Source organism: Oncorhynchus gorbuscha, linkage group LG15 (assembly GCF_021184085.1).
Source record: "Oncorhynchus gorbuscha isolate QuinsamMale2020 ecotype Even-year linkage group LG15, OgorEven_v1.0, whole genome shotgun sequence".
In the NCBI taxonomy this organism is placed as follows: Eukaryota; Metazoa; Chordata; class Actinopteri; order Salmoniformes; family Salmonidae; genus Oncorhynchus; species Oncorhynchus gorbuscha.
Window position 1 is genome coordinate 17,080,327 of NC_060187.1, and position 15,191 is coordinate 17,095,517.

General features: G+C 45.2%; 1 protein-coding gene across 1 annotated transcript in view; it reads left to right on the forward strand.

The window, feature by feature from the left end:
* The window catches only part of LOC123996668 (collagen alpha-1(XXIV) chain-like), a 216,399-nt gene that overhangs the window by 115,327 nt on the left and 85,881 nt on the right, over positions 1 to 15,191 (forward strand). Inside the window, exons 25-28 of the mRNA XM_046300243.1 lie at positions 3,320 to 3,373; positions 7,864 to 7,917; positions 10,977 to 11,030; positions 14,276 to 14,329. Of these exons, the coding sequence (XP_046156199.1) occupies positions 3,320 to 3,373; positions 7,864 to 7,917; positions 10,977 to 11,030; positions 14,276 to 14,329 (216 nt within the window). The remainder of the gene's footprint in view (positions 1 to 3,319; positions 3,374 to 7,863; positions 7,918 to 10,976; positions 11,031 to 14,275; positions 14,330 to 15,191) is intronic.

The window sequence follows — 15,191 nt, forward strand, 5'->3', positions numbered from 1 at the left end:
GTGGCCAGTGTCTTCTGTCTGTTTTGTCTGAAATGTTTCTTGCCCGTCCCCACAGGAGGCCTTTTGCCTCTTGCCAAGCAGTCCATGTAAATAGTACTATTATCTTCGTTAATAGACTGTTTAAATAAAGGTTCAATAACAACATGTCAAAAATAGAATCAGCCCGGAATAAATGGATGGATTCATCAGTATCCTGTATAGGATAACACACAACACTAAGGTAAATATGGTACATGGATACTAGAGAGTACTGTATAGGATTGGTTGGGATAACACACAACACTAAGGTAAATATCGTACATGGATACTAGAGAGTACTGTATAGGATTGGTTGGGATAACACACAACACTAAGGTAAATATCGTACATGGATACTAGAGAGTACTGTATAGGATAACACACAACACTAAGGTAAATATCGTACATGGATACTAGAGAGTACTGTATAGGATAACACACAACACTAAAGTAAATATCGTACATGGATACTAGAGAGTACTGTATAGGATAACACACAACACTAAGGTAAATATGGTACATGGATACTAGAGAGTACTGTATAGGATTGGTTGGGATAACACACAACACTAAGGTAAATATCGTACATGGATACTAGAGAGTACTGTATAGGATAACACACAACACTAAGGTAAATATTGTACATGGATACTAGAGAGTACTGTATAGGATAACACACAACACTAAGGTAAATATCGTACATGGATAATAGAGAGTACTGTATAGGATAACACACAACACTAAGGTAAATATCGTACATGGATACTAGAGAGTACTGTATAGGATAACACACAACACTAAGGTAAATATGGTACATGGATACTAGAGAGTACTGTATAGGATTGGTTGGGATAACACACAACACTAAGGTAAATATCGTACATGGATACTAGAGAGTACTGTATAGGATAACACACAACACTAAGGTAAATATTGTACATGGATACTAGAGAGTACTGTATAGGATAACACACAACACTAAGGTAAATATCGTACATGGATAATAGAGAGTACTGTATAGGATTGGTTGGGATAACACACAACACTAAGGTAAATATGGTACATGGATACTAGAGAGTACTGTATAGGATTGGTTGGGATAACACACAACACTAAGGTAAATATCGTACATGATACTAGAGAGTACTGTATAGGATTGGTTAGGATAACACACAACACTAAGGTAAATATGGTACATGGATACTAGATAGAGTACTAAGTAAATATGGTATAACACACAACACTAAGGTAAATATCGTACATGATACTAGAGAGTACTGTATAGGAAGCAAACAAAGGTCCCGTACTGCTGCTGGACAAAACGCATACTACAGTTCATGAAATGAGAGACACAGAGAGTACTGAATATGGCCCCACTATACCATGTGTGACCTCATTTATTACCTACAGCAGTAAATAGCCCAGGATACTAATGCTTGTGAATACTGGGAAAGGAATGTATGTTTTCATTGCCTTGTTCATACAACACGAAATTAGCATTTTGACATACATTTCATTGCCTCATTACTTTTAGTAACATGAAACATTGCATGTAATAATTACATTGTTCAGTTTAAGGTGCTAAACTTTCGTTGAGGGAATTTCCCTAAGGTAAATTCCTTAATGGTTCCTTCATGTCATTTCCTTTATAAAGCATGTGATGCCACTACTGACCCCATCCTTACATCACCCATGCACAGTCTTCTATGACCCCCTGCATTCCTGCTGTCAAAACAGGTTGAAATGGAACCGTCTGATGGGTGGGGATCATGTCTCCCCAGTCATAGACGTAATGCTTTACCCTGAGGTGTGTATGCTATTGACCTTTTCTCTCACTCTCTCTCCTCTCCCCTTTCTCCCTCCCATTGCATGTAATAATTACTCTTTCTCTAAACTCTCTCTTTCCCCTCTTCCTTAATCTTCTTTTTCTTTATCTCTCCTCTCTCCCATCTCTCTCATCTCTTTCTCTTCCTGCTCTTGAAAGGAACTCTCATCTCTCATAGACGTTCTCACTCTCTTGCTCTCTCTCTCCCCCTCTCCCTCTTTCTCCCTCTCTCTCTCTCTTCTCTTCTCTTTCTATCTCTGTCCTCTCTCCCATCTCTCTCATCTCTTTCTATCGCTGTCCTCTCTCCCATCTCTCTCTTCTCTTTCTATCTCTGTCCTCTCTCCCATCTCTCTCTTCTCTTTCTATCTCTGTCCTCTCTCCCATCTCTCTCTTCTCTTTCTATCTCTGTCCTCTCTCCCATCTCTCTCTTCTCTTCCTATCTCTGTCCTCTCTCCCATCTCTCTCTTCTCTTCCTATCTCTGTCCTCTCTCCCATCTCTCTCTTCTCTTTCTATCTCTGTCCTCTCTCCCATCTCTCTCATCTCTTTCTATCTCTGTCCTCTCTCCCATCTCTCTCATCTCTTTCTATCTCTGTCCTCTCTCCCATCTCTCTCATCTCTTTCTATCTCTGTCCTCTCTCCCATCTCTCTCATCTCTTTCTATCTCTGTCCTCTCTCCCATCTCTCTCATCTCTTTCTATCTCTGTCCTCTCTCCCATCTCTCTCATCTCTTTCTATCTCTGTCCTCTCTCCCATCTCTCTCATCTCTTTCTATCTCTGTCCTCTCTCCCATCTCTCTCATCTCTTTCTATCTCTGTCCTCTCTCCCATCTCTCTCATCTCTTTCTATCTCTGTCCTCTCTCCCATCTCTCTCATCTCTTTCTATCTCTGTCCTCTCTCCCATCTCTCTCATCTCTTTCTATCTCTGTCCTCTCTCCCATCTCTCTCATCTCTTTCTATCTCTGTCCTCTCTCCCATCTCTCTCATCTCTTTCCTATCTCTGTCCTCTCTCCCATCTCTCTCTCTCTTCCTATCTCTGTCCTCTCTCCCATCTCTCTCTTCTCTTTCTATCTCTGTCCTCTCTCCCATCTCTCTCATCTCTTTCTATCTCTGTCCTCTCTCCCATCTCTCTCATCTCTTTCTATCTCTGTCCTCTCTCCCATCTCTCTCTTCTCTTCCTATCTCTGTCCTCTCTCCCATCTCTCTCTTCTCTTTCTATCTCTGTCCTCTCTCCCATCTCTCTCTTCTCTTCCTATCTCTGTCCTCTCTCCCATCTCTCTCATCTCTTTCTATCTCTGTCCTCTCTCCCATCTCTCTCTTCTCTTTCTATCTCTGTCCTCTCTCCCATCTCTCTCTTCTCTTCCTATCTCTGTCCTCTCTCCCATCTCTCTCATCTCTTTCTATCTATGTCCTCTCTCCCATCTCTCTCATCTCTTTCTATTGCATCTCTTTCCATTTCATCTCTCTCCCATCTGCAGGGTCCAGCAGGCCTGATCGGTACGTCAGGGGGAGCTGGAGATCCTGGTGAAAAGGTATAGGGGTGTTTATTCTGCCATTAAGCTCTGAGTGGATTAGCCAGACGCTGAGGGCCAGGCAGACAGGCAGACAGACCGAAAGACAGACAGACAGACAGACTTAGACAAACACTGACCACCCTCACATCCATATCATAAACATCACCCAATATCATAAACATCACCCTGCAATTACTGTGCTCCCACTGTCTCATTAGACTTCACTCAACCAACCCTGCATCTCAGTTTCACACATTGAAATGTAACTTGAAATGTAAAATGATCTTTTGAACTGGCAAATAAAGCAAATACACACACACCACACACACTCATCTGGGTCATGCTCCTTAAATATGTAAGTCATTTTAAGTCTCCATGCTGTATGAGGATAGAGCGACCCCTCTGGGATGTTTCCCAACTAGTTCCTGTGCTTATGACAACACGAAACCCCAATCATCACCCTTCAACCCTCAACTGTCAGAACTCAGCTTCCCCTGCTGCTCTCTGACTGTTGACTTAAATTACTTTACTGAGGTCCTGACTGCTGATTATTGACAGGCGCTCAGCTGGATGCCCCGGTCCAGCTCCCAAGCCTACCCAGAATATATCTCTCTCTCTCTCTCTCTCTCTCTCTCTCTCTCTCTCTCTCTCTCTCTCTCTCTCTCTCTCTCTCTCTCTCTCTCTCTCTCTCTCTCTCTCTCTCTCTCTCTCTCTCTCTCCCTCTCTCTGACAGACCTACACCGTCGTTGCCCCTCCTTATGACTTACATAGAGGAGAGACCCAGTCAGACTGTTAGAGACTAGAGGAGAGACCCATTCATACTGTTAGATACTAGAGGAGAGACCCAGTCAGACTGTTAGATACTAGAGGAGAGACCCAGTCAGACTGTTAGATACTAGAGGAGAGACCCAGTCAGAGACTGTTAGATACTAGAGGAGAGACCCAGTCAGAGGAGAGACTGTTTAGATACTAGAGGAGAGACCCAGTCAGTGTTAGATACTAGAGGAGAGACCCATTCATACTGTTAGATACTAGAGGAGAGACCCATTCATACTGTTAGATACTAGAGGAGAGACCCAGTCAGGCTGTTAGATACTAGAGGAGAGACCCAGTCAGGCTGTTAGATACTAGAGGAGAGACCCATTCATACTGTTAGATACTAGAGGAGAGACCCAGTCAGGCTGTTAGATACTAGAGGAGAGACCCAGTCAGGCTGTTAGATACTAGAGGAGAGACCCATTCATACTGTTAGATACTAGAGGAGAGACCCATTCATACTGTTAGATACTAGAGGAGAGACCCAGTCAGGCTGTTAGATACTAGAGGAGAGACCCAGTCAGGCTGTTAGATACTAGAGGAGAGACCCAGTCAGGCTGTTAGATACTAGAGGAGAGACCCAGTCAGACTGTTAGATACTAGAGGAGAGACCCATTCATACTGTTAGATACTAGAGGAGAGACCCATTCATACTGTTAGATACTAGAGGAGAGACCCAGTCAGGCTGTTAGATACTAGAGGAGAGACCCAGTCAGACTGTTAGAGACTAGAGGAGAGACCCATTCATACTGTTAGATACTAGAGGAGAGACCCATTCATACTGTTAGATACTAGAGGAGAGACCCAGTCAGGCTGTTAGATACTAGAGGAGAGACCCAGTCAGGCTGTTAGATACTAGAGGAGAGACCCAGTCAGTTAGATACTAGAGGAGAGACCCAGTCAGACTGTTAGATACTAGAGGAGAGACCCAGTCAGGCTGTTAGATACTAGAGGAGAGACCCAGTCAGTTAGATACTAGAGGAGAGACCCAGTTAGACTGTTAGATACTAGAGGAGAGACCCATTCATACTGTTAGATACTAGAGGAGAGACCCAGTCAGACTGTTAGATACTAGAGGAGAGACCCAGTCAGACTGTTAGATACTAGAGGAGAGACCCAGTCAGACTGTTAGATACTAGAGGAGAGACCCAGTTAGACTGTTAGATACTAGAGGAGAGACCCAGTCAGACTGTTAGATACTAGAGGAGAGACCCATTCAGGCTGTTAGATACTAGAGGAGAGACCCAGTCAGGCTGTTAGATACTAGAGGAGAGACCCAGTCAGGCTGTTAGATACTAGAGGAGAGACCCATTCACTGTTAGATACTAGAGGAGAGACCCAGTCAGGCTGTTAGATACTAGAGGAGAGACCCATTCATACTGTTAGATACTAGAGGAGAGACCCAGTCAGGCTGTTAGATACTAGAGGAGAGACCCAGTCAGACTGTTAGATACTAGAGGAGAGACCCAGTCAGGCTGTTAGATACTAGAGGAGAGACCCATTCAGACTGTTAGATACTAGAGGAGAGACCCAGTCAGGCTGTTACTAGATACTAGAGGGAGAGACCCAGTCAGACTGTTAGATACTAGAGGAGAGACCCAGTCAGGCTGTTAGATACTAGAGGAGAGACCCAGTCAGGCTGTTAGATACTAGAGGAGAGACCCAGTCAGGCTGTTAGATACTAGAGGAGAGACCCAGTCAGGCTGTTAGATACTAGAGGAGAGACCCAGTCAGGCTGTTAGATACTAGAGGAGAGACCCAGTCAGACTGTTAGATACTAGATACTAGAGGAGAGACCCATTCATACTGTTAGATACTAGAGGAGAGACCCAGTCAGACTGTTAGATACTAGAGGAGAGACCCAGTCAGGCTGTTAGATACTAGAGGAGAGACCCAGTCAGACTGTTAGATACTAGAGGAGAGACCCAGTCAGACTGATTAGAGGAGAGACCCAGTACTGTTAGATACTAGAGGAGAGACCCAGTCAGACTGTTACTGTTAGATACTAGAGGAGAGACCCAGTCAGACTGTTAGATACTAGAGGAGAGACCCAGTCAGGCTGTTAGATACTAGAGGAGAGACCCAGTCAGGCTGTTAGATACTAGAGGAGAGACCCAGTCAGACTGTTAGATACTAGAGGAGAGACCCAGTCAGACTGTTAGATACTAGAGGAGAGACCCAGTCAGGCTGTTAGATACTAGAGGAGAGACCCAGTCAGTTCAGACTGTTAGATACTAGAGGAGAGACCCAGTCAGACTGTTAGATACTAGAGGAGAGACCCATTCATACTGTTAGATACTAGAGGAGAGACCCAGTCAGACTGTTAGATACTAGAGGAGAGACCCAGTCAGACTGTTAGATACTAGAGGAGAGACCCAGTCAGACTGTTAGATACTAGAGGAGAGACCCAGTCAGACTGTTAGATACTAGAGGAGAGACCCAGTCAGGTTAGATACTAGAGGAGAGACCCAGTCAGACTGTTAGATACTAGAGGAGAGACCCAGTCAGGCTGTTAGATACTAGAGGAGAGACCCATTGTTAGATACAGAGGAGAGACTGTGTTAGATACTAGAGGAGGAGAGACCCAGTCAGACTGTTAGATACTAGAGGAGAGACCCAGTCAGGCTGTTAGATACTAGAGGAGAGACCCAGTCAGGCTGTTAGATACTAGAGGAGAGACCCAGTCAGACTGTTAGATACTAGAGGAGAGACCCAGTCAGACTGTTAGATACTAGAGGAGAGACCCAGTCAGGCTGTTAGATACTAGAGGAGAGACCCAGTCAGGCTGTTAGATACTAGAGGAGAGACCCAGTCAGGCTGTTAGATACTAGAGGAGAGACCCAGTCAGACTGTTAGATACTAGAGGAGAGACCCATTCATACTGTTAGATACTAGAGGAGAGACCCAGTCAGACTGTTAGATACTAGAGGAGAGACCCAGTCAGGCTGTTAGATACTGTTAGAGGAGAGACCCAGTCAGACTGTTAGATACTAGAGGAGAGACCCAGTCAGACTGTTAGATACTAGAGGAGAGACCCAGTCAGTGTTAGATACAGAGGAGAGACTGTTAGATACTAGAGGAGAGACCCAGTCAGACTGTTAGATACTAGAGGAGAGACCCAGTCAGACTGTTAGATACTAGAGGAGAGACCCAGTCAGGCTGTTAGATACTAGAGGAGAGACCCAGTCAGGCTGTTAGATACTAGAGGAGAGACCCAGTCAGGCTGTTAGATACAGGGAGAGACCCAGTCAGTGTTAGATACTAGAGGAGAGACCCAGTCAGGCTGTTAGATACTAGAGGAGAGACCCATTCATACTGTTAGATACTAGAGGAGAGACCCAGTCAGGCTGTTAGATACTAGAGGAGAGACCCATTCAGACTGTTAGATACTAGAGGAGAGACCCAGTCAGGCTCATCCATCCACAACTTTCAGAGTTTTACTGTAACAAGCTGGCCAGTCCTGTTACATAGTGTGAGTGGGGGGATTTTACTATAGACAGACATTAGTATCCACTTTAAATGGCCACTCTGTGATATTTACAGCTCTCACTCTAGCCTGTACTGTGTCCTGGGGGCTCTCATATTACCTCATGTCCTGTGGAGCCGATAGGTTAGATGTTTGGATGTATGGAGGTGCAGGTCGGTGGTGGTACAGCGGTTAACGATCCTTCTCCTGTGCTTGTGTTTCCCAGGGTGACCGTGGTCCTGCAGGTCCGTTGGGTCCTCCTGGGGAGATCGGGTCCAGGGTAAGTACAGAACTAAGTACACAATGTCTATATGCACCACTTAGAGAGAGTGTCTGGAAGCATTACACTGGTGGCATGTTGGCAGCTCAGTCCCTGCCTCCCAGGGATTTGGAGGCATTCAACAGCACTTTTTGTTATCTTAGTTTCTGTATTTTCTGTGTTTGATCAACTGTAACTCTGAACCTTATGTAACTACTATATGGCTCTGTCCCATATCTTAATATAAATGCTATTTCCTCTTTAGCGTTTGGGATACCTATCTTAGAGTTCTGTACACTATCCTCCTATGTTCTCTTCCCCTGTCTGTCTGTGAATGTTCTTCTGTAGTCTTGGCCTGTGTCCCTCTCTCTCTGTGTCTGTCTGTGAACGTTCTTCTGTAGTCTTGACCTGTGTCCCTCTCTCTCTGTGTCTGTCTGTGAATGTTCTTCTGTAGTCTTGACCTGTGTCCCTCTCTCTCTGTGTCTGTCTGTGAATGTTATTTTGTAGTCTTGGCCTGTGTCCCTCTCTCTCTGTGTCTGTCTGTGAATGTTTTTCTGTAGTCTTGGCCTGTGTCCCTCTCTCTCTGTGTCTGTCTGTGAATGTTCTTCTGTAGTCTTGACCAGTGTCCCTCTCTCTCTGTGTCTGTCTGTGAATGTTCTTCTGTAGTCTTGACCAGTGTCCCTCTCTCTCTGTGTCTGTCTGTGAATGTTATTTTGTAGTCTTGGCCTGTGTCCCTCTCTCTCTGTGTCTGTCTGTGAATGTTCTTCTGTAGTCTTGGCCTGTGTCCCTCTCTCTCTGTGTCTGTCTGTGAATGTTCTTCTGTAGTCTTGACCTGTGTCCCTCTCTCTGTGTCTGTCTGTGAATGTTCTTCTGTAGTCTTGACCTGTGTCCCTCTCTCTCTGTGTCTGTCTGTGAATGTTCTTCTGTAGTCTTGACCTGTGTCCTCTCTCTCTGTGTCTGTCTGTGAATGTTATTTTGTAGTCTTGGCCTGTGTCCCTCTCTCTCTGTGTCTGTCTGTGAATGTTTTTCTGTAGTCTTGGCCTGTGTCCCTCTCTCTCTGTGTCTGTCTGTGAATGTTCTTCTGTAGTCTTGACCTGTGTCCCTCTCTCTCTGTGTCTGTCTGTGAATGTTCTTCTGTAGTCTTGACCAGTGTCCCTCTCTCTCTGTGTCTGTCTGTGAATGTTATTTTGTAATCTTGGCCTGTGTCCCTCTCTCTCTGTGTCTGTCTGTGAATGTTCTTCTGTAGTCTTGGCCTGTGTCCCTCTCTCTCTGTGTCTGTCTGTGAATGTTCTTCTGTAGTCTTGACCTGTGTCCCTCTCTCTCTGTGTCTGTCTGTGAATGTTCTTCTGTAGTCTTGGCCTGTGTCCCTCTCTCTCTGTGTCTGTCTGTGAATGTTATTCTGTAGTCTTGGCCTGTGTCCCTCTCTCTCTGTGTCTGTCTGTGAATGTTCTTCTGTAGTCTTGACCTGTGTCCCTCTCTCTCTGTGTCTGTCTGTGAATGTTCTTCTGTAGTCTTGACCTGTGTCCCTCTCTCTCTGTGTCTGTCTGTGAATGTTCTTCTGTAGTCTTGACCTGTGTCCCTCTCTCTCTGTGTCTGTCTGTGAATGTTCTTCTGTAGTCTTGACCTGTGTCCCTCTCTCTCGGTATCTGTCTGTGAATGTTCTTCTGTAGTCTTGACCTGTGTCCCTCTCTCTCTGTGTCTGTCTGTGAATGTTCTTCTGTAGTCTTGACCTGTGTCCCTCTGTCTCTCTGTGTCTGTCTGTGAATGCTCTTCTGTAGTCTTGACCTGTGTCCCTTTCTCTCTGTGACTGTCTGTGAATGTTCTTCTGTAGTCTTGACCTGTGTCCCTCTCTCTCTGTGTCTGTCTGTGAATGTTATTCTGTAGTCTTGGCCTGTGTCCCTCTCTCTCTGTGACTGTCTGTGAATGTTCTTCTGTAGTCTTGACCTGTGTCCCTCTCTCTCTGTGTCTGTCTGTGAATGTTCTTCTGTAGCCTTGACCTGTGTCCCTCTCTCTCTGTGTCTGTCTGTGAATGTTCTTCTGTAGTCTTGACCTGTGTCCCTCTCTCTCTGTGTCTGTCTGTGAATGTTCTTCTGTAGCCTTGACCTGTGTACCTCTCTCTCTCTGTCTGTGAATGCTCTTTTATAGCCTTGACCTGTGTCTCTCCCCCTCGCTCTCTCTCTCCCTGTGGTTAAGCCCTGCCTGTGTCTGTGAGCATTCTAGTGTAGCAGAGCTTTGTGAGCACTGCAGTGTTCTGTGGAGTGTCTGGAGACAGAGAGAGACTGGTTGATGTTCCTTGCTGGCTTAGGGCCTGTGGACAGACAGCTCCAGGTTTGTGTCTTTGGTCACCAGACCTGAGCTTCTGGCTGGCTGGCTCCCTGGCTGATCGTCTGGCTGCTGACTGGCTGCTTGTCTCCTTGGCTGGCTGGCTGGCTGGCTGGCTGGATGGCTGGCTGGCTGCCTGTCTCCTTGGCTGCCTCGCTGGCTGGCTGTCTAACTGGTTGACTTGCTGGCTGTCTGGCTGACAGGTTGGCTGGCTGATTGGCTGACTGGATGGTTGGCTGGCAGGCTGCAACCAGTCAGTGGGATGAGTGATGGTGGCCCTGGCCAAACCTTCCTGTCCTGTAACAGCCACACTGCAGACAAGCAAAACCACAAAGTCAAGGGCTTCAGGAATAATTCAGTGTTGATGTCAGGGTCCTTGTAAAATATAGTTTTATTTTGGAATGATTGCATAACAGGGATGGAGTTTCAGTTGAATGATTTTATTTTAGTTAACCGTTAGCATAGATTGGCTGTACAGAGGGAGAGTTGCATACACACACTGCTCCCTGTACTAACCAGAAACCTTGGCTGTGTTCCTCTCTCTTGTTCTCTGGCATTAGTTTGAGCTCAGTACGCTGAAGGAGAGACTCTTCTCAATCAACCAATCAATCAATCAACAGTCACATTAATGGTTACATGTCCAGACAAGGAAATTGCCCAAGTCTCCTACAATTAACAGCTTACTTTACTTTGCAAAATGTACTTGACTTTCCTCACTAATTGTTTGTCCTTTCTTCTGGTTTCTGTTTTGGTCCAAGGGGTATCCAGGCCTTCCAGGCGGACCCGGCGATGTAGGTCTGCAAGGCCCCTTTGTAAGTCTTCGGCAATGAAACTTTGTTGTGAAATATGTCTGACGTTCTATCCCACTCATATAATGTTAGGATAGCATTTTCTCTCTATCTCTATCTCTCTCTCTCAATTCAATTCAATTCAAGGGCTTTATTGGCATGGGAAACATGTGTTAACATTGCCAAAGCAAGAGAGGAGATAACGTTCCTCGTCATCAGTAGGGCTTGTGACACATAAACATTATGAACTTAACGGATTGAACAGATGAAATACATTGACTCCCTTATTTTATGTCTTGTCTAGTTATCGTAAACACTTTAATTGGGGGATTAATATAAATACTTACTGTAACGCTCAATGAGTGAATGGGTGTGGAGTCTGTACCGCTCAATGAGTGAATGGGTGTGGAGTCTGTACCGCTCAATGAGTGAATGGGTGTGGAGTCTGTACCGCTCAATGAGTGAATGGGTGTGGAGTCTGTACCGCTCAATGAGTGAATGGGTGTGGAGTCTGTACCGCTCAATGAGTGAATGGGTGTGGAGTCTGTAACGCTCAATGAGTGAATGGGTGTGGAGTCTGTACCGCTCAATGAGTGAATGGGTGTGGAGTCTGTACCGCTCAATGAGTGAATGGGTGTGGAGTCTGTACCGCTCAATGAGTGAATGGGTGTGGAGTCTGTACCGCTCAATGAGTGAATGGGTGTGGAGTCTGTACCGCTCAATGAGTGAATGGGTGTGGAGTCTGTACCGCTCAATGAGTGAATGGGTGTGGAGTCTGTACCGCTCAATGAGTGAATGGGTGTGGAGTCTGTACCGCTCAATGAGTGAATGGGTGTGGAGTCTGTAACGCTCAATGAGTGAATGGGTGTGGAGTCTGTAACGCTCAATGAGTGAATGGGTGTGGAGTCTGTACCGCTCAATGAGTGAATGGGTGTGGAGTCTGTACCGCTCAATGAGTGAATGGGTGTGGAGTCTGTAACGCTCAATGAGTGAGGAGTCTGTAACGCTCAATGAGTGAATGGGTGTGGAGTCTGTAACGCTCAATGAGTGAGGAGTCTGTAACGCTCAATGAGTGAATGGGTGTGGAGTCTGTACCGCTCAATGAGTGAATGGGTGTGGAGTCTGTACCGCTCAATGAGTGAATGGGTGTGGAGTCTGTAACGCTCAATGAGTGAATGGGTGTGGAGTCTGAGTGACTGTACCGCTCAATGAGTGAATGGGTGTGGAGTCTGTACCGCTCAATGAGTGAATGGGTGTGGAGTCTGTAACGCTCAATGAGTGAATGGGTGTGGAGTCTGTAACGCTCAATGAGTGAATGGGTGTGGAGTCTGTACCGCTCAATGAGTGAATGGGTGTGGAGTCTGTACCGCTCAATGAGTGAATGGGTGTGGAGTCTGTACCGCTCAATGAGTGAATGGGTGTGGAGTCTGTACCGATCAATGAGTGAATGGGTGTGGAGTCTGTACCGCTCAATGAGTGAATGGGTGTGGAGTCTGTAACGCTCAATGAGTGAATGGGTGTGGAGTCTGTAACGCTCAATGAGTGAATGGGTGTGGAGTCTGTACCGCTCAATGAGTGAATGGGTGTGGAGTCTGTAACGCTCAATGAGTGAATGGGTGTGGAGTCTGTACCGCTCAATGAGTGAATGGGTGTGGAGTCTGTACCGCTCAATGAGTGAATGGGTGTGGAGTCTGTAACGCTCAATGAGTGAATGGGTGTGGAGTCTGTAACGCTCAATGAGTGAATGGGTGTGGAGTCTGTAACGCTCAATGAGTGAATGGGTGTGGAGTCTGTAACGCTCAATGAGTGAATGGGTGTGGAGTCTGTAACGCTCAATGAGTGAATGGGTGTGGAGTCTGTAACGCTCAATGAGTGAATGGGTGTGGAGTCTGTAACGCTCAATGAGTGAATGGGTGTGGAGTCTGTAACGCTCAATGAGTGAATGGGTGTGGAGTCTGTAAGGCTCAATGAGTGAATGGGTGTGGAGTCTGTAACACTCAATGAGTGAATGGGTGTGGAGTCTGTACCGCTCAATGAGTGAATGGGTGTGGAGTCTGTACCGCTCAATGAGTGAATGGGTGTGGAGTCAGGCGCAGAGAGCAAAGGATGCGGGAAAAAACACGCTTTAATGTCCAAAATCAAAAGAACAAAATAGTATTTACCCAACACAGGTGTAACTATTAAAACAAATAGTACCCTTAGGTAAAATACCAGGACAGCGAGAAAACCCAACAAAACACTAACACCTCTCAGACATACAGAAGAACAAGCCCACACAAACAGAAGCGGGCTAAACGAACTGAAATAACCCCACCCTAACAACCAAACAATGAACAGGTGAAACCAAGTAGACAAAACCAAACGAACACGCAACAAAGAATCGGTGGCAGCTAGTAGACCGGTGACGATGACCGCCGAGCGCCACCCGAACAAGAAGGGGATCCACCTTCGGTAATATTCGTGACAGAGTCTGAAGATTTGTTGTAAATTATCTTGTACTATTATAAATACTTACCATTTAACTGGGAAACTTGATATCATTTAGCCTGTTTCTCACATTAAAGTCTGGCCTTCCATAAGCACAGTACTTCAATAGACTGACGGATTATTATGCAATACTGTATAACAGCTTCTTTACTCTGATTCATTTTGACTGTCTGTAGGTGACCGGATAGGGTTGAGACATTTTATATACAGTAGATAGACAATGCTCATTTAGCCTCATTTAGTCAGAAACTTTTCAGTTTTTTTTGGGAGAGGTGAATTCAAAAAGCCAGTTTTGTATCCATCAAGAAAGTGGTGGGATATAGGGAAAATGATTCAACATAAAGAATGTAAATGCTCTCACTTAATAGCATCCATTGTAGCTTCTACTGTACATCTACACTACAGCTGGGTGATCACATCAGAAAACATCTGATCAACAGGTGGAATGTAGATGATTGTCTGCTCTATTTCAAACAGAAACAGTGTGACTTATTGTGTAATTGATTGTGTTGCATCTCTCCTGCTCCACATTTAGCATTTGTGAACTGTGACACTGCAACTGAATTGAACGGTCATGAACTCTCTCGAACACATCAATAACAATCCCCCCTCCCTCCCTCTCTCTCTCTCTCTCTCTCTCTCTCTCTCTCTCTCTCTCTCTCTCTCTCTCTCTCTCTCTCTCTCTCTCTCTCTCTCTCTCTCTCTCTCTCTCTCTCTCTCTCTCTCTCTCTCTCTCTCTCTCTCTCTCTCCCTCCCTCCCTCCCTCTTGCTCTCCCTCCCAGGGTCCTCAGGGGCAGAGGGGTATACCAGGGGTCCCGGGGCCAAAGGGCAGAAGGGTAAGATAACTATTTTTACCTCCCTCCTCCACTCTCTTTCCCTCCTCTGTTCTGTTCTACATGTCTCATCAGTAACAATGTGAGCTATAATGGACAACAGGAACCTTGATTTAATCATGCAAACCTAACCCTGTTTTCATCATGTAACCTAACCCTGATTTAATCATGCACCTAACCCTGTTTTCATCATGTAACCTAACCCTGATTTAATCATGCACCTAACCCTGATTTAATCATGCACCTAACCCTGATTTAATCATGGACCTAACCCTGATGTAATCATGCACCTAACCCTGATTTAATCATGCACCTAACCCTGGTTTAATCATGCAACCTAACCCTGATTTAATCATGCACCTAACCCTGATTTAATCATGCACCTAACCCTGGTTTAATCATGCAACCTAACCCTGATTTAATCATGCACCTAACCCTGATTTAATCATGTACCTAACCCTGATTTAATCATGCACCTAACCCTGATTTAATCATGTACCTAACCCTGATTTAATCATGCACCTAACCCTGTTTAATCATGCACCCCCTGATTTAATCATGTACCTAACCCTGATTTAACATGCACCTAACCCTGATTTAATCATGCACCTAACCCTGATTTAATCATGCACCTACCTACCCTGATTTAATCATGCAACCTAACCCTGATTTAATCATGCACCTAACCCTGATTTAATCATTCACCTAACCCTGGTTTAATCATGCAACCTAACCTAATTTAATCATGCACCTAACCCTGATTTAATCATGCACCTAACCCAACCTAACCCTGATTTAATCATGTACCCTGATTTAATCATGCACCTAACCCTGATTTAATCATGTACCTAACCCTGATTTAATC